The 25,342-nt window shown below is 38.0% G+C and overlaps 4 protein-coding genes and 2 pseudogenes across 6 annotated transcripts in view; 4 read left to right on the top strand and 2 right to left on the bottom strand.

The window, feature by feature from the left end:
* The window catches only part of LOC149051912 (uncharacterized), a 154,286-nt gene that overhangs the window by 9,550 nt on the left and 119,394 nt on the right, over window positions 1-25,342 (bottom strand). The gene's annotated exons all lie outside the window — the stretch shown is intronic.
* LOC149051925 (uncharacterized) lies at window positions 687-3,641 on the bottom strand. Its single transcript, XM_089200141.1, has 2 exons — window positions 3,445-3,641; window positions 687-967 (listed from the first exon to the last, which is right to left on the bottom strand). The coding sequence occupies exons 1-2, from the start codon at window positions 3,515-3,517 to the stop codon at window positions 687-689; spliced, it is 354 nt and encodes a 117-aa protein (XP_089056267.1). The 5' UTR covers window positions 3,518-3,641.
* On the top strand, window positions 4,384-11,641 carry LOC149051924 (uromodulin-like). Its single transcript, XM_089207202.1, has 6 exons — window positions 4,384-6,799; window positions 7,477-7,803; window positions 8,343-8,489; window positions 8,833-8,955; window positions 9,800-9,940; window positions 10,456-11,641. The coding sequence occupies exons 2-6, from the start codon at window positions 7,623-7,625 to the stop codon at window positions 10,818-10,820; spliced, it is 957 nt and encodes a 318-aa protein (XP_089063328.1). The 5' UTR covers window positions 4,384-6,799; window positions 7,477-7,622; the 3' UTR covers window positions 10,821-11,641.
* Window positions 13,373-25,342, top strand: part of LOC149051921 (uncharacterized) — a 28,328-nt gene continuing 16,358 nt past the window's right edge. For all 3 annotated transcript variants that reach the window (XM_089196557.1, XM_089196451.1, XM_089196500.1), the window contains exon 1: window positions 13,373-13,502. The gene's annotated coding sequence lies outside the window, so the exon portion shown is untranslated. The remainder of the gene's footprint in view (window positions 13,503-25,342) is intronic.
* On the top strand, window positions 18,275-19,223 carry LOC149051923 (uncharacterized; annotated as a pseudogene).
* On the top strand, window positions 21,335-23,372 carry LOC149051922 (uncharacterized; annotated as a pseudogene).

The following is a 25,342-nucleotide window of genomic DNA, read 5'->3' as shown; positions in this document are numbered from 1 at the left end:
GCGACAAGAAGAATTTTCGCTCCCCTGGATGGGATGTCAGGAGTAACTGTCTACTATCTTGACAGCCATCTTCGAAATTTCGCCGAGAACCTGAGAACAATTTGTTGGAGAAAGGAATTTCAAATGAAGCCCGTGAAGACACTCCCATTACTCAGAAAAATCGGGAAAGGTCGTCTTTTTAGACAGGCTATTATAAAGTAAACTGTCTTTCCCAAAACAGCACACACTAACCCCGCTCATAGCTCAACTGTATCGTTATATCCATGGTCGTACTCACTCTTCAGCCATGAGATGTATCTAATTATTTCGATTGTTAAACCCAATTCAAGCCTGAAACCCAATTGAATTTAACTAACTTTTGCAGAAATGCATTCGAAAGGCCATTCCATTTATTATTGTTGTGCTTTCCTCATTGCAAGAAAAACAGCGATCAATTATTTGCTCAAGGCCGGTGACCAACGTTCTGAAATGACTTGAAGAAAAAACCTGCTTTTCTTAATAGAGTTAGGTGTCCTCAGGAGACTCAAAGGACTTTTGTTTTTTTTTGGTACTTTTGTACTAAAGATCCGTAACGACATCAGCACTTGTCTAAGATTTATGTAAAAATACCAAATGATCAATAAAAGGCGTTTTCCAGACATGAATATTAGGTATGATGAATTGAGAAAGAGAAAGTAGTGCAATTTCTATTTAACGACTGGTACCTTGGTTCCGTGGTACACGTAGCTCCCTGCTTTCACCAGATCTTTATCATACTCTTTACTCGTTGAGTTATTCAGTTCACAGTTGTGTGGTTCTGCACCGTTTTCTCCAAAATAAAAGTTAACACTGATGCAGTTGTGGTCCAAGTAGCAACGATATTCACACGTATCCCTGTCAATCACACTGATGTTTGCTATGGTGTGGTTGATAAGACGTTCTCCCACGAAGAACAAAGTGGATGGAAATGCCAATATACGGCATTGATCTAAAAATTCAAATCAGTAAGAGTTAAAAAGCAAAATGGGTCATCAATCCTGTGGGTCTCAGGTGTTTTTAGTTTCCCTGTTCGATGCACGCGTAACGATAATTATGACATATTCACTAAGTTACCGGAGTTCAAGTTGTATTAATAGTAACAACGGGTAGGGTTTTTTCGAGCCTGGAAGATCGCTAGAGGAGGATTTTATGACCTCCAAAAGTTGCGAACTGCAACACTGATGAGCCCAAACTCCGATGAAAAATTCGTCCTCAGAAAACTGCAATTAATGTTTAATGTTATGATATAGGTAAGACGTTTCAATCATCAACTTCCAATTTTTGTACATTATTTCAAATCACGATTTATTATCAAAGCTATTATAACCAAGCGCAAGTTCAAGTTGCAAGTTCTACCAAACTCCTAATGAGCCATCATGGTGTCTCGACGTAGGCATGGCTGAGCATATATAACACCAGGTTTACAATTCACCTAAGCAGGTAAGTTCCCGTTTGCCCCCTCCGAGTGGTTTCAAAACTCTCAGACTTTTTTTCTGTTCCATTTCGATTGAGATACATCTTTAAAGGCTAAAAATTAATTATAGTAAAAATGCTAGATAATACGTGTTTAAAAAAAAGAAAAGAAAAAAAAAATTCTTGAGCTCCGTCAATCCACGAAAATACCTTTGGAGATAACGGTTTTTCATTCCCAAACGCTGTACGAGTTATGGCCGTGAAGAAGCAAACTGAGCTTTCTGGCCTTAAGTAAGGCTTTGCGACTTTGGAAACTCTCAGAACAATAAGTATTCTTTGAGTTGACAAGTCCCAAAAGTGTTGTTGAATTGAAGATATTGATTCAAAACTTACATTTTTCAGAATTCTCAAATTTTCAACAAACAGCGACACATTCTGGCTGTTGATTCTAATAATAATAATAATAATAAAAACGAATCCAAAATGCTGAATTGATTATGCGGGTCTCGCAAATGCAGGGAATTCTTTCGTTTTCCGCTTCAAAGAAGCAAATTTAGCTTTTCTTTAAATTAAGCTTTGGTCTCATAGTATTTATGGGCCGTTTTCGCCTTGCCTTTTATTGTTAGTTTTCGCGTAGAGAGCGATTACGGGCTGAACCCGATTCAATCGTACTAGAAATTTCTCTTTGTGCACAAGCTTTATCATCTATGTTATAAAATAATTGGCTCGTGCTATTAGCGAGTGCATGTCGTGTTATGGATCTACACAGGAAATTCAGGAAGCAGTCGAGAAGCTAACATTGCTCCTGGCTTCACCTCCACCAACTCACTTCTCTCGTGCTCTGCAAACTTCCTTCGTGCATCCACTTTACGATATACACACGGTAAGCACAAACCATGCTTAATTTCACATTGTGGTCTTTATTTTGTTTTTGTTCTGTTTTATTTTTCCATCATTCGTATCAATTAAACTTGTTTTCGATAAAACGTGTACGTGTTGAATAGATATTTAAAAAGACCCCTACCAAACCGCTATGAAGTTTAAGATCTTCCCTTCCCTTCATTGTGCATCGATTTAATTGAATTAGGAAAATGTCCCAATAAAGAGTTGTTAATTAATATCACTATGGGAATCGTTACACATTCATAACTTCTATCTGTTAGCCACCTGTCAAGTGAGAAGTTTTAATCCGCCTGGCTATTTGCATTCAGTACTCCTTTTGCATTATTGAAAACATAATTACTTTCCCTGTATAAAAACAATTTTCTTCCTGTTTTTATTGGCTATGAAAACCTTATTCTTCAGGCTTCAAATATCACACAATGAAAAACAGCAGGAGTGCTATAACGAGAAAAATACGCATGGAATTCCGAGTTCTAAGTTACACGAGAACGTTTTGATCTATGTTTAACACCTGTCTGCATTTTATTTTCAAGGTAAAAATTTTTCGAACAAAAGTTGTCTTGAATAAAAAAAAAAATTGTCTGCTAAATATGACAACAGCGAATGATTATTTCCCCAAGAAAGATATTCTTATTTCACAAGAGAATGTAAAACTGAGGGAATGAAAGACATTTGATCCCCAACTAGTTAATTCAGCAATATGCCTTTCCTTGAGTGCGCGGCTTTTTATATTTAGAGGATCTTTCTTGCGAAAATCTTGTCATTAATTTTAGATGATCTTGATGAAACTTTAGTTTATTTTTATATGAGTGAGTTTATTATTATATGGGTGTTTCAAAATAACTGAAGACTATAAGCAACGAAACATATCATTAGCTAAGAAATTGCGAAGATTGTTCGGTCATAACTTAAAAAAGAACTTTGCAAACATACCTTCGCATGTAGTGAAAAGAATGGAGAATATTTTTGAATGAATCAAAGATAACAATGCATTGAATTGGACAACGAATTTTGTAGCCATTTTTGTCAATTAGGCCTCTACAGGGCTGAAAGTTTTAAAAGAAAAAAACTGAAAGTTTCGTACGAACAAATGCAGGATTTTAAACCTACCATCTGGGCACGACATAACTTGTCCGTGGGAGAGAGCCACAGAAATAACGAACAAGTGGAGAAAAACTCCCATGTCCTCAAAAACCAACTGAAAAAGAAATCCTTTCGATGTTTTGTAGCTGTTGAGCAAATCGAGAAGCTTAACAGCAGTTTGTTGACTGCGATGGATGTACTAGCAATTTAATGTTAAACTTCCTAGAAACATGATAGCCAATCACATTTGGATATATCAAAGATGTCTAGCACACCCTCACAGAGAGGCTGTTAGATTGATTGAACTACATAATTTTGTTAGTTTTCTCCTCAGGCAGTTATTTCCATCATCCATTCGCTATTGTAAGGGACCCTTCTTGTAAACGTTTCAGTGATTCATATGCAAAATCAAAAGAAAACAAACTATTAGTTGAATTCTTTAAAAATGCAAGCGCACAAAAAACCTCCAGAAATTTGCATGTTAAAGATTTCAAATTGCTAACTCTGCAGTATTCTAACCAAATTTTCTCGGAGATTTTCGAGCATATTCTTAGAAAACATGGCTTGACTGAGGCAAACTTCGTTGTTAAGTACCGCTCTCGCTGAGAGCGGTCCTTTCGACTTCCCGTCGAATAAAGTTTTCCTTGATTTTTTTGCCCGTGAAAAAGGTTTTAAGACACGTCTCAAAAATTTGGTTGGGTTTTTGTCCAATTCTCTTCTTTCTGTGTCGCCACAAGCTAAAATTGAATCGGCTAAACCGCACGTATGGACAGCAATCGAGCGTGCTGTAACTGCAATAATATAGCTCACGGAATTTTCTCTTCATGCCATATGGAGGATTTATTCAGTCAGAGTTTAGGTAAAATATGGAAACTTCACATGACACCTTATTCATACCAGCGTGATCAGAGGATACCCATCTCTTCGACCGTAATTTGTGTAAGATTGTGTAAGATTGTGTAAGATTGTGTAAGGAAGAATTCGTAAAACGTAGGCGTAAATAAGGCTAGAAAAGCATATCGGTGGAAAGTTTATACACCAGTCAGGTCACTGATAGCCTCAAGCCTGCGGGGACACACCTGTCAGAACTATGACGTCACTCGCATTGAAAAATTAGCATGAAGACTTTGACTCCGCAAAAATCGATTGTGTGGTCAGAATTGAAATATGTTTGAGTAACGACTCTAAAAGCGTTGCTCGTTTCTAACAACAGAGGGAAGCGTTGTTCGTTTCTATAACAACAGATGCATGGATGCAGCGTAACATACAAGTAAAATTCTGTTGTGTCTATTTGTGACTTTCTTAACGACGACAGATGAAAACACCAGGTAAATGAATGTCGATTGTCGCGTTCGACAAGTCGGTAAAAGGTAAAGCGAGTAACATACAAACAAAATTAACTTGTTCCCTTGCGTAAGGTAAGTGTGATATTTTTAAGATAATAGTCTATTGTTTATACTTGTGACTTTTTTCACAGTAGTAGTCTGATAGCATCATTTCCCTTAGGATCAGAGTAGGCAAAAATTATGTAGTTGTGCTCTGTTTCCTCTGGCGGTCGCATGTATATTTTGATCCGATCAAAGTATATATTAAGAGAGTAAAGCTAGCTACAATACGAATACGAACTGATCAAAATGAGCATTCATCCTTGCATTGAGTGTGATGGTGAAGTTAGACCACGTCAACAAGCCCCCCAATGCGATGATTAGGGTCGATCCCATGGCCTTTCTGACCATATGATCGATTTCTGTGTGGTCAAAGTCTTCATGGCTTTATTAGAAACCAAGAAAAAGTTTCTCAAGCTTACGAAATTCCCGTGAGTAAGAAACGAGTACGTACCAAACGAACAACGCTTAATTATTTTGTCAGAAACGGAGAACGCTTCCCTTTGTTGTTAGAAACGAACAACGCCCTTAAAATCGTTACTCAAACATATTTCAATTCCGAACAGGCATATGATCGATTTCTGTGTGGTCTAAGTCTTCATGGTATTGTTAAAAATCAAGAAAAAGATTCTTAAACTTACGAAACGTCCGTGAGTAAGAAACGGTTACATACCAAACGAACATTGCTGCATTTTATTGTTGGAAACGAACAACGTTTCTCTTTGTTGTTAGGAACGAAAAACGCTTTAAGAATCTTCATGGTGTTGTCGGAAACAAAGAGCGCTTCAGTGATAAAAACTTTCTCAACGTTGTTGCCTATAAACAGTCTGAAATTCTAATCTTTTCAGTATTTGTTTCTTCGGGCTTGACTTCTTCGGGCGACATAACTAAAATTTCGGGCAACATGACTCAGGCTTCGGGCGACATGACTTCGGGTGAGATGACTCTCCGGCGACTAGACTGTAAAACCCTTGAGCAATTGTGAAAATAAGACCTGAGAAAAATTCAGGCTTGTAGTGATCTACAACCTTACATTGCTCAGGTTCTTCTTGTCAGCATTTTGCTAGTTTAATTGAAAAATTATAAATGATTTGCCTGTCTCAGTCCCTAATGGGAGTAACTGTGCCATTCGACTTGAGAGTGGTATACAAGTTCTCCAATAAGTTCTTTAAGGAAATCCTGTTTGTTTGTCGCTCCAGTTTTCTTAAAGAAAAAACGTGGCAATTTTTCCCTCTCGACCTTTCCCTCTCCGTGAGCACTTTGGGTAAAATCAGCATTTTAAAAGCCAATTTGATAAATGCGAGAAATATAAAGTATTCTTCGTTGTTTTCGGCATTCAAAACGTCCTCTTCGTTTTCTCCAAAGCAAATTAAAATCTGGGAATTCATTCCATGTGGCCCCTTTTTTTCCGGAGAGGAAGATGTTTCAGTCTTCCATGGGTTTACCGGTAAAATGAACGATGGATTTTTGACCAGTCAGAGCGAAATTGTGTCTAAGTCATGTTACAGATAGATAATTGTGACAGCGGAAGTTGGAGAGCGGCGAAACAAAAGATTCTGTAGATGGTCAGAACGACAATAGCTCTGCATGGGCCTTTATTAACTTAGTCTAATCTGCATTGAACACTGTTAAATAATTTGCAATGTCTGAAAACTGGAATATCGACAGAAAGTGCAATCACTTTTCAACTGTAATCTCAACGTTCCCTAAATAAGTTGTGTTACGCAAGAGATCTGAAGCTGTCGGTGCATGTAAACAAGGTGACTTGTGGTTAATGAAACGGTTTACTTTTGTAATCGATGTTTTTCTAAACGTCACCTTCTTGACTACTTGTATTTGTTTCATATTTTTTTTGAGGAACCGACGTTGAATTTTGACTTAAGTGAAAGGAGCTAGTGCAAACAGTGCATTCAAAGCTTTCAATGCATTTCTGCTCACGTACTGAGAAGTGATTTCTTCTGCAGATCGATAAACCCGATGTTATGTCGCTAGTTAAGGTAAATTTTATTTCAGTTTTACTTTACGAAAAATAATTCTAACGGTACTATTCTCATTATACCCACCTTCCTCAAATTCTCCTTTTCATATGGTACTCTTTGCGCAGCTTCAATTGGCAAAACGCTAACGATACCGTTTTAAGGGAAATATTTACGTTCTTTCCTTTTCCCCAGTACTTTTGACTATTACTTCAAGGTACACTTTATCATTTCTTTCCCAAAACTTTCGGCAATTTCATGTGATAAACCCACAATTTTGTAGCTTAAATTTTATATTATTTTATGTTTCAATCGTGGATGACATCGTTAGTCTTTAGTTTCGATAAATACTGATGTTGTGTCGACTCAGGCACTAGTGGGAATCCTTTCCTGTATCTTCTATCTGATTAATAATGGTAATAGGACCGAGCGGAGTCCAATTCGGTCTGTAATCATACGAGTGATTTACAAAATCGGACGACCGCGAAGCCGGAGTCCGATTTAAGTAAAAGTATCACCAATCGGGCGAATTGAAGTGCACACCTGTCAGTAACTATGACGTCACTCGCAGTGAAAAACTAGCATAGGAAACAACATGATTTTGAGTGCTGTTTTAAAAATCCCCCATCTCTAAGCATAATTCTGTAAAATATCAGCCACTCGAAAGGACTATATTTCTGGTCGAATGTTATTTGCAGTGAAATGATTTGCCGAATTGGTCTAAGGATGGTTCTTCTCGTTGCATCTTTATTTATCGTCCACCTGCTGTCTGCAACAACCGCTGAACAGTGTGGAACGGAATATTCCATTTTCGGCATGATGTTAACGAGACAGTTTTAAGACGATGAAAACGTCTAGCGCAATGGAGTGTTTACATGCTTGTAGGGATGACGTGAGGTGTCAGAGCCTGAACTACGTAGTCGGGGAAGATAGCTGTGAGTTGAATGACCGCACTAATAAGGCCAAACCTGAGCATTTTGTGCCAGATTCATTCCGATATTATCTTACACGAGACAAGAATAGGGGTGAGTCATTGCTTTTTTTAAAACATACTACAGAAACTACAGGTCGACTAAACTGAAAAAAGAGCAAGAACCGTCGGCATATTCCATGGTATCACATGGACTCATATGTCAGCAAGGCACTCGAGTAGAAGACCGGATCCCTGTGCATATCTTGGTGTCGCACAGCAGTTCATCATAAAAGCTTTTTGTATAATTTTACATACAATACATGATATAGGCTTTTTCCTCCTATTATTTTTCTTGGAACACTTTCTTTGGGAGGGCCTAATTAAGGTGATGGTTTTTTTACGGTTGAAAGTTACAAATTTTAGCAATTTCTTTTTTCCGTTATGGTTTAATACAAAACTTAAACGGCTGTCTCTCTTACGACAGCTGCAAAAATTTACTGGTTTTTTATGCCTAATGGCTAAATTGTTTTTGCTGTGTTACGGCTAACGGTTAAACCCATTGAGACCCTCTTTTAGAAACATTATTCTTCATCCTTAGGGAGCCAGCCAGTTTCTTTTTTTAATTCTGATCCCTCTGTCGTTTTCTTCCAGTCCCTCTCGGTTCCATACCTGAGCTGCCTGCGGAGACATGGAGAGAAATCAAGTTGAGCGAAGGTCACGCAATCAGTGGCAACTATTGGTTGAATTCGATTGTTAATGGAAAATCCCTACTTGCTCAGTGTGATATGGAGACAGAAGGTAAGTTTAGCTGTATTGAAACCTCTCGTTTTAGGCAACTGTTTTGGGGGGGAGTGGGGGTAAGTTTATGAAACTATTGAGCTACGTCAGTGGGAGAGTATAACAAGGCAATTTAGCCGTTGTTAGAGCGAATGACCGAGGGCTGACGCTCTTAACGTCAGCTTTGAAGAAAAAGTAAAATTGAATGCAGAGGTGATGCTACCATAACCTTTGAATCTGTATCGAAGTCTCAGAGGTGTTTCATGAATAAACTTGCGAATGTGTAACTTTCATTCTGAGAGCGTACTTTTTTAAAATATAAAATGCTACGTCTATGATTTTTTCGCAATTTCGCAATCATCAGATGTTGACGAGTGTAGTGCTGACGTCCAGATTTGTGGCTCTAATGCAAACTGCACAAATACCAACGGCTCTTATTACTGTTCCTGTCATTCTGGTTTCACTAGAAGAGGCAAAGAATGTGTAGGTAAGGACATTATGTATAGATTACTTTTGAAATTACTTATTCTTTTTGTGTGGGACACACAGGAGGCCTCTTGTTATAGAACTTTGCTAATTTTTATAAACTGCTCGTCGTACAAGTTCACTTCATGTTCAGTACTTGTTCGTCATCTCTCTCTCTCTCTCTCTCAGATTTCTTCCACCATGTTCCTCTTGATCGACTTCCTTACAGACTATCAGTAGTATATCCGAGGATGACTCTCAACAGGGCTGTTGATGTTCTATAGAGTACATCATCTGCCCATTGATATCTCTTTTGTCATATTTTCTTAGTCAGCTCTTCATTTTGGACATATGACTTTCATCATCTACAGTAACGTCCCTTTTTTCATATTTCTCGTTAAATAGGCATCAAGTAGTCTTCATATACAAGGCTGATAATCCAATACTGTAACAACCCAGAGCCATATTTTCTTCTCAAGGCAAATACAAAGTCGAACTCTATTTATGAGAGATAAAATTTTTTACCTCCTAATAATGTTGGTATTCTGTCATGGCTAAGAACAGCTATTGTATCCATGAGAATGTTTGATATTAAAAAAACCGCGCGAATGATAAAATTGGTTCATAGCTAAGATAAGCAAAGTCACATAGTTTTTTTTTCCAGATGACAAATATATAAAATCAATTCCGAAGGAACTTCTTTTGTATCCCTTAAGGAAAAAAGTCTTTTTGCGGATTGGACTTTTTAAAACCAGTTTTATCTTAGTTCCCTTGTTTTGCATTAAGAGATGATAAAAATTGTTTACCTAGAAAAGACTACTCCATGAACTGTTCAGTGTGAACAGATAACTTTTTATATTTCCCAGATATAGATGAATGCACAGCTGGTGTTCACACTTGCCTTCGTGGAACAGCCACGTGCATTAACACTATTGGTTCGTACAACTGTTCTTGTAACCTTGGTTATGTAGGGGATGGAAGGACAAGTTGTTATGTGCAATCAGCCGGTTAGTGGTTTTTTCTTTTACAAGTAATGTGAAATAATCTTTCTTACGATTGCAGAGGCTAGCATTTTTTTTTCACCTTATACTATCTCAGATATTTTCGTCTGACTTTAGATGCTTCACTGAAGATTGCTCTTCTTTATTTTTTAGAAATTAGGGCGGGTAATGATTCAGAAGAGTGAGTCTTGAGCCGTACATATGAATATTTTATCTCAAAGAAAATAAGAATGATAATTTTACTCGAATTTAGGTTTAAAGCTCTTTCCCACGCACATGATCAGAGGAGAAAATATCTTAATAACAGATTAATGAACTGATAAAATGCATGAAACAAGAATGTTGTCAATCATTTCGAACTGTGTTGAAGCGATTGAATCTCCTAAAGAGTATTTAAAAATCCATATAAGAAACGTAAAACACCAAGGAGACAAATGAAAATGAAAGAAATGAACCGAAACAACAATGAGGTAGCGTCACTGTAACTCTTTAGCTGTGCATTTATCTGTTTTCTCTCTCAGGATGTCAAAATCCTGCAAGTCTTACAGAAGCTAACAGGAAAGAAACGTTCACCGGAGTTCATTTATGCGACAATTCACTCGGTCCAAATTGGTTTCGTTTCCAGGGGGCAGCCGGAAATAAAATGGCTGCCACATGTGTTCCAACTCACCGCTGTGGAACGCATGCAACTGGTTGGTTAAACGGGGTTCATCCTACAGTGAGCGAGGGTATAGTCACCAGGCAGGTCTGCTTTAATTGGTCAGGAGGATGCTGCGTTTGGTCTATCAACATCCAAGTAAGGAATTGCAATGGATATTTTGTGTATTACATCAGTGGTACGCCTTCAGTGCATCCTTGTCACCTGCGCTACTGTGGTGCTGACTAGATTGTCAACGAAAACAATACAAAGCGCGTTTTTCTTGTGGACGCCGCAAATTTTCGACTCATTTCATCCTCAAGGATCTTTTTCTGGCTGTGAAATGAAAGTGGTATTGGTAGTCATAGTTCTTAAACTCGCAGAAAATTTTTTTCCTCGAAGAAATTAGGATACGAAATTTCTTTTACATTATTCAACCAGATTAAGGGGGAAAATGTTAATCAGCCGGCAAATTGGTGAATAAAATGATCAAATTTTTAAATGTAAATAACGAATAAGGCGAAGGGTTGCAAACACTTGCCTATGTTTTAAGTATATTGATGTCCATATTAACCTTTGTTCCAGTAAACCCAGTCGTTCGAGGATTTTTTTCTCTTCGCCTGTGGCCGTGTTATCAATGAATCCACGTTTGGTTTTAAATCACAGATCAGCGCTGAGTTCTAAATTCCTATAGCAGTTGTGATAGCCTCACTGAATCATTTGCAACTTATTGTGCTTTAGTGAAATAAAGACAAATAATTATAATAAACAAGTAATCAAATTTGTGAAATAAAGACAGTTAAAAAAGCTGGCCAAATTTTTGAAAGGTTAAATAAGGCGAAGGGTTGCAAACACTTGCCTACGTTTTAAGTATATTGATGTCCGATATCAACATTTGTTCCCTTAAACCCAGTCGTTCGAGGGTTTTTTTTTTCTTCGTCTGTGGCCGTGTTAATAATGAATCCATGTTTAGATTTAAATCACAAATCAATGCTAAGCTCTAAATTCCCATAGCAGTTGTGATAGCCTCAATAAATCATTTGCAACTTATTGTGTTTTAGTGAAATAAAGACAAATAATAATAATAATAATAATAATAATAAAAATAATAATAAAAATAATGTGAAATAAAGACAGATAAAAAAGTGAGCCAAATACCCTGTTTCTTGTGGGAGATTAAAAATCTTAGCCCAAAATTCAGGGAAACACCGTGACACCGCGCGCCGCTCTGTAACACTGCGGACTACAAAGTTCTGGACAGTACTGACAGAAAAATTAATTACGAAGCAGGGTGGGAATGTGACGACGATGTCGTCCGAGGATGGTTCCGTTTCACCGGAGCAGCAGGTTCAAGGATGGCTACGAGATCGTGTATCGCCGGGCGGGTGTAACTCGCAAATTTCGGTCTGGTTAAACTGCAAAGATCCATCTGTTGCCGACGGAGTGGTGATAAGTAGCTCTGCTAATTCTTTATTTACCAATTCTTGGGCTTTTCTTTTTGGTAGCGAATTCACAAACAAAACGATGTTTCGATTTTTCCGTAAAAAAAGGCTGTTTCTGCAGATTAATCAACTTGCAAAAAAAAAAAAAGAAACGTTGTTATTTGCTTAAACACAACAAAAGAGCGGTAAGAATACGTGTGCGCCACATCGAGAAATATCAAACCCTCGGTGAAACCGATAACTTTCCTTTCACAGATAGATTTTGGAGGTACTTGCCGAGAAGCGACAAAGTTCTTATTCATGGAACTGGAAGGCCCTGTGACTATGATATGGTAATGGGTAAAGCGCTACGTGAGGACAAGGTGTCAAACACCGTTTATTCCGAAAAAATGGAATGAGCTACTTCCAAACTTAAGACTTCCATCCGTGGCAGTTTAAAAAGCGAGGGGTAGATTCAAATATCAAATGAAGAGACTCCTCGAACGAGTAAGACTTGTGAAGATATGGTCGCGGTGATACTCGCAATAAAGCAGAAAATTAATATCAGGAGATTATTGAGGAGCTTGCATGCACTCTTCTGGCATCCTGATGAGTTCCTTACTTGTTTTTGACAAAAAATATGCGAAGAGGATCGCCTGCAAACAACTCATGAGATTCTCATTACATCTAAACAACTTAAGTCAGTCCTATAAGGGGAACGAGTTGAATTACAGTTGAATTGTTGTTGGGTTGAAATGTCATCAGAATCCCGACATCGTGCGGTATTGAACAAAACGAAATCTTTGGTCGAGTTCTTTTAGGTTTGCAAATAGTTTCTTTATTGGTTATCACATTCTTCACCAATTCAAACATTTGTCAACTTTGGAAAATATTACTACGTTATGTTTTCCTAATATTTGTATTAACTCCCCCTTGAAAGCTTATTTCGATTACATTACAAAGCCATTTGTTGAAATGAATAACATTTTCAGTATAGGAGCTTGTTATTTTTCTTGTTCTGTAAGAAAAATTGTCGCTACCTAAGTTTAAATAACGCTACTTGAGTAATACATAAACAGGGTAAGAATTAGGAGAGCCGAAGTACTCAATTTATGCAACACTTGGGGATGTAAGCGTCTTGTGGGCTGTTTCGACTTTTTGTGAAATGAGTAGCCTAAGGATTAGACAAGAATCCAGCGCTAAACAAAGTATATCACCAGAAGGACAGCGTTTACAGCGAGAGCAAGTCGACGAAGCCGTATTTTGCGTGACAAATACTGAGTAAACACGTGGCTTCAATCATTGCATAATCACTCCTAATTTATGCATCGTGCTCTTTCAGCACGGTAACTCCATATGTAAATTTCCCTTAGTCACGTGACGTTTGAGGAAGTTAAACGAATTGCTTGAATCAAGGAGTGTCTATATCGAGCTCAGTGGTTAGATATTGTCTGCAATCTGTGTTAGATTTTTGTTAATTCGCTGGAGTTGTTGGTTACTTTACTGAGAGGTAAGAATTATATTAAATATAGATAAGAATTTAGCCCACATTATAGTGTAGCCTCACCAGACGGCGAGTACTAAAACCCGAAACAGCGAAACGAAACCACCGAAACGAGCGAAACTACCGAAACGAAACCACCGTAACGACCGAAACGAAACCACCACAATAACCAAAACGAAACAACCGTAACGACCAAAACAAACCACTACAACATGGCAATCGAGAGAACGATCCTCCCGTGAGTTAGATCAGGATTAGACCATAATCGAAACGAGACGAATGGGTTTCATTTTATTATCATTGCTGTCAAAGCAAACTTTATTGCGACGTTGGAAATCTACTTACTAGCCACCTGAACTACATGATAAGCTGATAGCTTCGTGTTATTCCTTGAAGTTTCTTTCAATAACATCGTATACTTTATTTAAATACTTTATTTGAAAAGTATTTATGTCTATAACCTTTAGATCTCTGGTTCAATTCCGGTCTAGCCATCCTTTCAATGATGAAATTTCAAAGTTCGCTGATATATCAGTTTATAACCTTTGGATTTTATCGATGGTTCGCTTCATATATTTCATAGATATATATGTTTGTATTAATGTTTGAATTTATTTATTATGTATCAGTCATATGGTGGGTCGAACTTGATTTTGATGTGGGGCTAAGTTACTGGGTCGAAAATGAAATGGGGTGAAACTGGCGTATACCAATTCATGTGCGATCGATTTTTGAGATTATTCGTGATGTGTGAAAAGGCCAAATATTTTTATGTGACTGAGTGTTAGAGAGGGGTATAAGGGACCCTCTGCCAATGAAAAGATAGAATTTAAATTCTTAGAAACCTTTGAGCTCATTTCTTTGTGATTCATTATTAATCTTTCACGGTAAGATATATAAGTAACCACATCATACTTGTAATGTGCATTTCAAGCCAAAAATTTTAATTCCAGTATTTGGCCAGTTGTCTCTTGTTTGCGGAAAGAAGAAAAACTTTTCCTTCCATATTCAATAAGTTTGATTTTTCTACATAGGACTTGCTATGAAAAAGCTGATTTATCAAGAGATCAAGAGCATTCAATCAATATACAGTAGTGTGAGAAGTTGACATGATAAAATGCAATCAATCTGAAGCTTATGCTGCATTTATCAAGATTATCATTTAGAGATCAATGTCTGCCTGCCTATTCTAAAACTTTTGAAAACTCAGAGAAGCTCGAAATAGCTGAATGCCTCTAGAATATGTATAATAAAACAATTATTGAATTCAGTTTTTGATATCTTATCAACCTCATTCAAAAATTGCTTATTACCCTGGTGTCAAGACCATGGATAGACCCTGGTCAATCATAGCTCTGCCATGGTTGTTCAAAGGACTTCCTGTTGTCCAATTCTGTTTGTAATAATACTCTTGATTAACAAATCAGACAACTGTTATCAATTAATCAAAACTATGACAAAATTGGAGAAAGAAACTAGACATCAGTTACATGTTTTCAATTTTTTACGCCTAACGGCTAAATTTTTTGGCCGTTTTATGGCTAACGGTTATCCCCACTGAACATTCTTTCTACAACTGTTACTTTAAAGCTTGCATCAGGTAAAAGTAAAAGAGAATTTATATCGATAAATTATTCATTCTATGATCCAGATCGTTTTAAATTATCTCCTTCTGTTTTTGTAGAGATACTTCGTAAATGCACGTCCGCTCCAATGTAAATCTTGCATCGGCTCATCATACTTTAGGTTACCTAAATTTCAGTCTCATTTTACTACGCCTCTTAATAAAGTAGATAGGGTTGTCCCCCGAAATTCTATCGATCTACTTTTAGAATTATGGCAAGGTAAGACAACGTTCCGAAATTGTCCAGTTATAACTTTTTACCCTGTTTCTTGTGGGAGATTAAAAGTCTTAGCCAAAATTCATGGATACCCGAAACACCGTGACACCGCGCGCCGCTCTGTAACACTGCGGCCTGGCCGAAACGGAAAGCAATATATATCATCGTCCTAAACCAGATGAGCCCACGACATATCAGCGGCATCTTGTTTGAGTATCCGCAGTTTACAAAGTGACTTCCGCTTTTTCTTGTTGACGCGTATTCACAGTGTACTCGCGTGTTAGGAAGTTCGCGTAGTGCGTCTGAGCCAGTTTCTGCTAGATTTGAACAGAAAAACAGGTCCTTTGTTGGACTGTAATGATACTTTGATCGATAGCGCTGTTAACGAAATGTTTGGCCGGTTCGTAAGTTGTCAACCTGGTTTAGGTCGATCTCATACAAGATGCCGCTGATACGTTGTGGGCTCGTCTGGTTTAGGACGATGATATATATATTGCTTTCCGGCCCAAACTCGATCCATTCCAAGCCATTTCATTTGAACTCCATGTTATTAAAAAGGAGCAATGGTGAGAAAAATAGATACGTCAAGCTTCATTGACTACCACTATAAAAAAAAACACAAGACAGTGACAACAACAAAAAAAGAATACCTCAAGATAAATGAACGTTTTTAAATGTTCATTTAAACGATTAAAATCGTTTGTCTCACGATGAAAGAGTCAGGCTAATCAATCGCGTATCGGATCACGACATTTCGACTCCTATGCTGCACGTCCTCGTCAGCATTTATCTATGAACCACGATAGGCAAGAACACAATTGGAAGTTTTGACACATTTAAATACTAGAGTATTATAACCAACCATTGGTGCTTAGTTTTAAGGGGGGTAAGTTTTAAAGGAAACTCTGGTGCTACGTCAATGGGAGAGTATAGCAGGTAATTTAATGTTAACAACTGAGTTGAAAACGTAAATTGGCCACCATAAAGAGTCAAAAGGCTGACGTTTTGGAGCGTTAGCCTTTCGTCAGAGCGATTGGAGGAGTTGTGGGTTGTAGTGACGAGAAAACAATAATAAATTAGTTCAATGAAAAGCGCTCGTTGATACCGTGGGGATTAAGAGTGCCGATTTGGAAGATAAATTTTTGTTCTAGCGTTTTGCGGCTTTCAGAACTGCCTAGATGTAAGGAAAGTCCGTAAACTGCCATATGTTGTTTGGAATGATTAGGGAGATTGAAGTGTCTAACGACATGTTTGGATGCGTCCTTGTCATTTAATTCTACGTCGCGAAGGTGTTCTCGGAATCGGTCACCTATTGTAATATACTGCGATGTGCGCTTAGTTTTGGTTCTAACTTTAGTGCACTTTTAGAGAAATTCAGATAAACCTTTTCCCTGTTTTACCCCGCGGCAAAAATAACCGAAACTGTACCGAGATAAATGGCCGTTATTAATGTTTCTGTCAGCACTATTTATGGAACGGTAAAGCTGTGACTATGATATATAGTTATGGGTAAAGCGCTACGTGAGGACAAGGCGTCAAACACCGTTTATTTTGAAGAAATTGAATGAGCTGCCTCCAAAATTAAAGCACCCATCCGTGGCAGTTAAAAAAGTGAGGGATAGACTCGAATATCATATCAAATAAAGATATTTGTGGAGATAACTCCTTGAACGATAAGATACGATGACGTCCCTCACCTGACGATGGTACTTCTCAAGATACGGTCGCGGTGATACTCGCAATAAAGCAGAAAATAATTATCAGGAGATTACTATGGAGCTTGCACACACTTTTCTGGCATCCTGATGAGTTCCTTACTCGATTTGACAAAAAATATGCGGAAAACATCGCCCGCGAATGACTGACAGGATGATATTATTATATCTAAACAGCTGAAGTCAGTCCTATAAGGGGAACGATATGAATTGCTGTTGCGTTGAAAAGTCATCAGAATTCCGACGTCGTACGTGGTATTAAACAAAACGAAATTGTTGGTCGAGTTCTTTTAGGTTTGCAAGTAGTTTCTTTATCGGCTATCACATTCGTCACTTATTCAAATATTTATCAACTTTGAAGAATATTACTACGTTATGTTTTCCTCATATTTGTATTAACTCTCCCTTGAAAGCTTATTTCGATTACATTAAAAAGCCATTTGTTACAATTAATAACAATTTCATTATAGGACCCTGTTGTTGTCCTTGATCTGTTACTAAAAGTGTCGCTACCTAAATTGAAATAACGCTACTTGAGTTAGGCCTAGTTTATACGTCGCGCTACAGTCGAATTTAATTCAGACGAATTTAATTCAAGGTCCCACAAGCAATTAAATTCGACGATAGCGCGACGTCTAAAACGAATTAAATTCGTCTGGGAAATTAAATTCGTCCTAGACGTTTTATCCGTCTTACCAAGACGGATAGAATATCGATAAAGCGTCTTCAGTTTTAACGTCGCGCTAGCTTCGCGTCGAATGAAATGCATACATTTTCTTAATGTATTTCAATTTATTTTGGCGAGCCCGCAGCGACCCGTGGCGAGCTTTTCGAGTATTCCGCATGTGCAGAAATTCCTCTTGGGCACTTCGGCGCGAGTTTACGTTGTAGTTCATAGCCATGGCGCTTTGGAGGAAAAGTTTGTCATTTTCTTGCAGTAATTGTGAGAGACAAACGAAGTATTCTTGTATAACGTGTGGTAAAAGTGTATGTGTTCGATCGGAATGTTCGATTCCTGAAGTTAATGAAGAAGCTTTCAGGTGGCAACCAAATAAACGTGTTGGGTATTGTCTCAAGTGTGCTCTTTGTACAGAAAAGCTTGTTAAAGATTGTCGGAGCGAAGTGGATGACAAAGACCATGGTCAGAGGGATCTTACAACATGTATTCGCGAAGAAGAAGAAGAAGAAGAGTCAGATTTAATCGAGGAAGGTGAAATGGTAAGTTCTGAATGTGGGAAAAGGAAGAAAAGGATTGGGCGGAGAGCGACTTGGAAAGAAGATCACATTACTGATATGGTAAATATCATTGTTAATGATGACCAGCTGGTCAAGAAACTGATGTTTTGCAATACTAAGAAAGCAAGCAACACTGAAGCTTATGAGATGGTGCGGAAACGGCTGAACGTCGAATAAAATAAGACCACCGGGAGTGATTTTCCTTTCCAAGTGCAACAAATGAGAAATAAATTTAAGTCATGCATTAGTACGTGTAAGCAGATCTGCATGACAATGAAAAGGTTTGTTGAAGAACGGGGATATGGTAAATGGTTTGACCTTCTTTATGTACTTGTTAAAACTAGAGATTCATGTCAACGAGAAATGCATGTGAACCCTCTGTACATATTGGAAATGTAGACAAGCAAGATACCAGCAAGAATGATCAAGAAGTTGATGGTGATGATGATGACTGTGCAAGCACTTCATCCAGCCTTATGGATAGCAGTGGAGAAGTCCCATCCAAGGGTAAACGTTTCTTGGCAAAGAAACCTGCCTCTAAAAGAGCTAAAACTGAGCAGATGGCAAAAGCTGTTGAACTTCTTCAAAGTACTATTGAGAATGATCCCGCCAAAGAACTTTTGCAAATTTTAAGGGAAGATATGAAGCAGTCTAGAGAACAGGAAATGAGGTACTTGCAGTTGATGTGTGGCCTACTAACACGCAACAGCAATCCAAACACGCAACCCCATGATAATTTCCATCCTTATAGCAGTTCTTATTCTGATGATTTTCATCATCAAAGCCATAATTTTGCACAACAATCTGTATCCAATCCCAGAGCTAGCAGCAGTCACCCAAGTACCCCATCCTTTGGGTACACACCATTGATGTCATCTGCTCCAAAAAATGATGAGCAGTCTCTCCTACACCACGTTCAGTCAACTATGACTTGACAAGGACAATCTGGTGTTTCACAGTTGTACCAATTTTGAAAGGGTCTTGGCATGAACTCTAACATTTTAAAGTTATTTTGGAACTGCTTTGAAAAGAGCCTTCTACACCATGGTCTTGAAGTGCCTATAACTCAAATAATCTTTTTCCACTAGCAGAAATCTCAATATTGCACTGATATGATGGTTCAAGAAGTGTAGCATTTTGTTTAAATATTGGTTTTTTAAAAGAATTTGCAAATTAAGTCTGTTTTTATCTCAAACTTTAATTTTTGGCAGCAGAGGTATTAATAATATTACCTGAGTTCCCATGTAGTTTCTTTGCACTGAGATACCACCATAGTTAGTTTGGTATGTTTTGGTTGTCAAGATATGATCCTCAATAATTCTCTGTTTAATGTTTACTTTGTGGTTATGAGTAGTCAAAACAAAAACTTGTGCAATGGAAAACAAGTACTGCTGTCTCCTCAAGTCTACCCTTCAGATAAATGAGCCTAAATACATCTCATCTGGTGACAGTGTAGATACCTTTTCAAAGTTGTTCCCTCAAAAACATGAAAGGAACAGGATATCATAATGTGTATTACTGAAATGTACATTATGGTTTACAAATCATTCAAATGTTGTGTTTTACTTTGAATCTTTTTGTTCATTTTTTATATCCCTTTGTTAATTTGTTTGAGATTATATTACAAAAGTTGGAAAACAAAGGAAAATAATATGGTGAAAGAATCAATACATTTCTTTAACAAAGGAAATAACAACTGAATTACAGTATTGCAATTCTCATCATAACAGTGTTTATGTTATGGTACTGTATGTAATGTCTGAAAAATATACAGTGATGCAACGTAATGTCATATATTAATAGTATTCCTTGATCCAATGACAACCACACTCTGAATGGGAAAGCAGAATCTCCCAAAATCATCGGGTAAACCTCGGTACCTTCAATGACTTGAGAAATTGATGGTATGATGTTCTTTTCAGTAATGTTTTGCCACTAATCAGTGGACTGGAAAATGATGGAATCGTGTGAATTTCCTGGAAAACCAACACTTGCCCAGATGAAACGATCCTGTGCATCTACAATGGCCATTAATACTATTGAATAAAAGTTCTTAAAGTTATGATACTCTTTACAGGCTTTCAGACCGCCAGGAGGGCACTGAATGGGGATGTGGCACCCATCTACAGCACCCCAGCAGCGGGGGAATTGCCAAAACGCTGTCATATCCACCATTTTCTCCATAATATTCTGTTTGGTGATTGGAAAATGCGCTTGCACCGAAGGTTTCCACAGGTTTCTTATGATCGCTTCACATACTTCCTCTATGATTTTGTGAACGGTCGTCACACCAAGGCCAAACAGTTCCGCAGTGGTGTATAGGTAATCACCTCTACCTAATCTGTAAAGACATATAGCCAGCCTACATTCGGCAGAAACGGGCTGCTCTGTGACAAAATCTTTCTCAATATCAGGTCGAAGACTCTTCAAAATTAAGTTTAACGTATTCCTTGATAAACGAAAGGTTTTCTTAAATCTTCCTTCATCATAGGACGCCCAGACCAATTCCCACCAACCTGTGTTTTTATGACTGCGACGACAACTGCTAGGTCTTCGAGCGCTAATGTCATCTTCACTTGACTGTAACAGGAGACACGTCAGCAAACAAAGTCGTACGAGAAACCTTTTCCTCATTAACACCGATGTAACCATATTACGCCGTAGTTGACGTCGCCGTTGTCTTTCCCTGGAAATTTTCTCGAGCAAACTTGTTTTCAGAGCTTTGGCCCGCGCCATGTTTGTTTCAAAATGACACCTCTGACCAGAGACACTGCATTTGGGAGGAGAATTAAATTCGACCGTTTTGATTTCGACGCATAAAACCACGCCACGATTTATGTCGACGGAACGACGAATTTAATGGAATTAAATTCGTCTGAATTAAATTCGACTGTAGCGCGACGTATAAACTAGGCCTAAGGCCTAGTTTATACGTCGCGCTACGGTCGAATTTAATTCAGACGAATTTAATTCAAGGTCCCACAAGCAATTAAATTCGACGATAGCGCGACGTCTAAAACGAATTAAATTCGTCTGGGAAATTAAATTCGTCCTAGACGTTTTATCCGTCTTGGTAAGACGGATAAAATATCGATAAAGCGTCTTCAATTTTAACGTCGCGCTAGCTTCGCGTCGAATGAAATGCATACATTTTCTTAATGTATTTCAATTTATTTTGGCGAGCCCGCAGCGACCCGTGGCGAGCTTTTCAAGTATTCCGCATGCGCAGAAATTCCTTTTGGGCATTTCGGCGCGAGTTTACGTTGTAGTTCATAGCTATGGCGCTTTGGAGGAAAAGTTTGTCATTTTCTTGCAGTAATTGTGAGAGACAAACGAAGTATTCTTGTATAACGTGTGGTAAAAGTGTATGTGTTCGATCGGAATGTTCGATTCCTGAAGTTAATGAAGAAGCTACCGGCTGGCAACCAAATAAACGTGTTGAGTATTGTCTCAAGTGTGCTCTTTGTACAGAAAAGCTTGTCAAAGATTGTCAGAGCGAAGTGGATGACAAAGACCATGGTCAGAGGGATCTTACAACATGTATTCGCGAAGAAGAAGAAGAAGAGTCAGATTTAATCGAGGAAGGTGAAATGGTGAGTTCTGAATGTGGGAAAAGGAAGAAAAGAATTGGGCGGAGAGCGACTTGGAAAGAAGATCACATTACTGATATGGTAAATATCATTGTTAATGATGACCAGCTGGTCCAGAAACTGATATTTTGCAATACTAAGAAAGCAAGCAACACTGAAGCTTATGAGATGGTGCGGAAACGGCTGAACGTCGAATACAATAAGACCACCGGGAGTGATTTTCCTTTCCAAGTGCAACAAATGAGAAATAAAATTAAGTCATGCATTAGTACGTGTAAGCAGATCTGCATGACAATGAAAACTGCTTCAGGTATTGAAAGATTTCTTGAAGAACGGGGATATGGTAAATGGTTTGACCTTCTTTAAGTACTTGTTAAAACTAGAGATTCATGTCAACGAGAAAATGCATGTGAACCCTCTGTACATATTGGAAATGCAGACAAGCAAGATACCAGCAAGAATGATCAAGAAGTTGATGGTGATGATGAAGACTGTGCAAGCACTTCATCCAGCCTTATGGATAGCAGTGGAGAGGTCCCATCGAAGGGTAAACGTTTCTTGGCAAAGAAACCTGCCTCTAAAAGAGCTAAAACTGAGCAGATGGCAAAAGCTGTTGAACTACTTCAAAGTACTGTTGAGAATGATCCCACCAAAGAACTTTTGCAAATTTTAAGGGAAGATATGAAGCAGTCTAGAGAACAGGAATTGAGGTACTTCCAGTTGATGTGTGGCCTACTAACACCCAACAGCAATCCAAACATGCAACCCCATGGTAATTTCCATCCTTATAGCAGTTCTTATTCTGATGATTTTCATCATCAAAGCCATAATTTTGCACAACAATCTGTGTCCAATCCCAGAGCTAGCAGCAGTCACCCAAGTACCCCATCCTTTGGGTACACACCATTGATGTCATCTGCTCCAAAAAATGATCAGCGGTCTCTCCTACATCACGTTCAGTCAACTATGACTTCACAAGGACAATCTGGTGTTTCGCAGTTGTACCAATTTTGAAAGGGTCTTGGCATGCACTCTAATATTTTAAAGTTATTTTGGAACTGCTTTAAAAAGAGCCTTCTACACTATGGTCTTGAAGTGCCTATAACTCAAATAATCTTTTTCCACCAGCAGAAATCTCAATATTGCACTGATATGATGGTTCAAGAAGTGTAGCCTTTTGTTTAAATATTGTTTTTTTAATAGAATTTGCAAATTAAGTCTGTTTTTATCTCAAACACAACCAAGCTGTGAGGGGCATGGATCTATTCCTTGTTCATGACATCACAAACTGCTTTGCAGTGCAAAAATGCTTTGAAAGCAGTCTGTGATGTCAAACAGGAATGAAGCCATGCTTCTTGTGGTCCAAGTTGGTCGTTGTTGTTATCCATAAAAATCCAGGTCTTAAGCAAATTAAGACAAAACAGTGGAATTTTGCTCAGAAAAATTCAAATATATATTTGAGAGAAAAATACAAATATTTATTTGAGGGAAAAATTGGGGGAAACAGTTGGTGGGGAGGGGGGGGGGGTGTTAAAGGCACTTTGAGAACACATTTTAAAGCAAATATCAACAAGGTGGTGATCATGTCTGACCAGTAAGTTTTGTACCGTTAACTGTCATAATTGATTGAATGAGCTGATAGCCATCTTACAAGGTATACCTGGCAATGTTCCTGAAGTGGATGCAAATTATGTACAGGTGCAGGCCAAACTATTTAATTTTTGGCAGCAGAGGTATTAATAATATTACCTGAGTTCCCATGTAGTTTCTTTGCACTGAGATACCACCATAGGTAGTTTTGGTTGTCAAGATATGATCCTCAATAATTCTCTGTTTAATGTTTACTTTGTGGTTATGAGTAGTCAAAACAAATACTTGTGCAATGGAAAACAAGTACTGCTGTCTCCTCAGGGCTACCCTTCCTATAAATGATCCTAAATACATCTCATCTGGTGACAGTGTAAATACCCTTTCAAAGTTGTTCCCTCAAAAACATGAAAGGAACAGGATATCATAATGTGTATTACTGAAATGTACATTATGGTTTACAAATCATTCAAACGTTGTGTTTCACTTTGAATCTTTCCGTTCATTTTTTTATATCCCTTTGTTAATTTGTTTGAAATTATATTACATAAGTTGGAAAACAAAGGAAAATAATATGGTGAAAGAATCAATACATTTCTTTAACAAAGGAAATAACAACTGAATTACAGTATTGCAATTCTCATCATAACAGTGTTTATCTCATGGTACTGTATGTAATGTCTGAAAAATGTACAATGATGCAACGTAATGTCATATATTAATAGTATTCCTTGATCCAATGAATATCATTGCTTGCTTGAACATGAACTCGAGACCTGTGCCTTTCTAACTTGCATTTAAAATGGGTCGCTTAAAGCATTGATGAGAAGTAATGCAACAAACGTATTAGGAATGTCATAACATTCAGTACCTTTGGTCAAATTTGTTTCTTTTTCTGTCATGTGTACTGAAAAGAAATGTAATAGTGAAGTAAGCGAGTTTTTCATATAATGCCGATTTTCAGGGCTTGTACATGTAATGCCTAAGTTGAAATTGAGACAGTTCCACAAAATATTCATTTCTACCCCCGTGGATTAAGAGCGTAGAACTCGCGTTCCGGCGTGAAGGCAAGTAACAGGTTCTTGAAGTACGCGCTAAAGTTTAAGACGGTTGCCGGAGTTAGCGGGAGTTTGAGGTCTAACAAAAAACTTCACAGGGGCGTTGATTATTTTATGGAACAAAACACTGTTGCTTTTATGAAGTTTACCTGAAATGTGAAGTGATTTATTTGTTACAATCTATGGAGAACTTTGAAAATAACATGGATGACAAAAAAATTGTTTTAATCACGTCTACATTTCCAGTTCGTTTGCTTCTTTTTCCTGCCACATTTTCCTGGTCAGAGCCTCCCGTATTGCTCCAGCTTTGCGAGATGAATCCTTTCTCTTAGGGCAGTTGCGCATCTGCAACAGATCTCGTATTTCTTCACTGCACCTTTTCTTTTGTGTGAAAGGATCAATTGACAAATCCAGTTGGGCAGGAAGGCTGTCCTTTGTGGTAATGCAGATGTTGTGAAGTACAATACACGCGAACGCGGCCAGTTTCACCGAATCTGGTCTACATTCTAGCTTTCGATACAAAACTCTCCACCTGCTCTTCAGTTGTCCATAGGCTCGCTCAGTTACCATTCTTGCGCGGCTTAGACGATAGTTAAAATAGCCCTCTTCAGGTGTAAGGTTAGCATTACCATATGGTTTCATTAACCACACTCTGAATGGGAAAGCAGAATCGCCCAAAATCATCGGGTAAACCTCTGTACCTTCAATGACTTGAGAAATTGATGGTATGATGTTGTTTTCAGTAATGTTGTGCCACAAGTCAGTGGACTGGAAAATGATGGAATCGTGCGAATTTCCTGGAAAACCAACACTTGCCCA

This window comes from Pocillopora damicornis, chromosome 1 (assembly GCF_964200805.1).
Source record: "Pocillopora damicornis chromosome 1, jaPocDami1.2, whole genome shotgun sequence".
Classification (NCBI taxonomy): Eukaryota; Metazoa; Cnidaria; class Anthozoa; order Scleractinia; family Pocilloporidae; genus Pocillopora; species Pocillopora damicornis.
The sequence above is the reverse complement of the archived record's forward strand: the minus strand, read 5'-3'. Positions and strand labels throughout refer to the sequence as shown.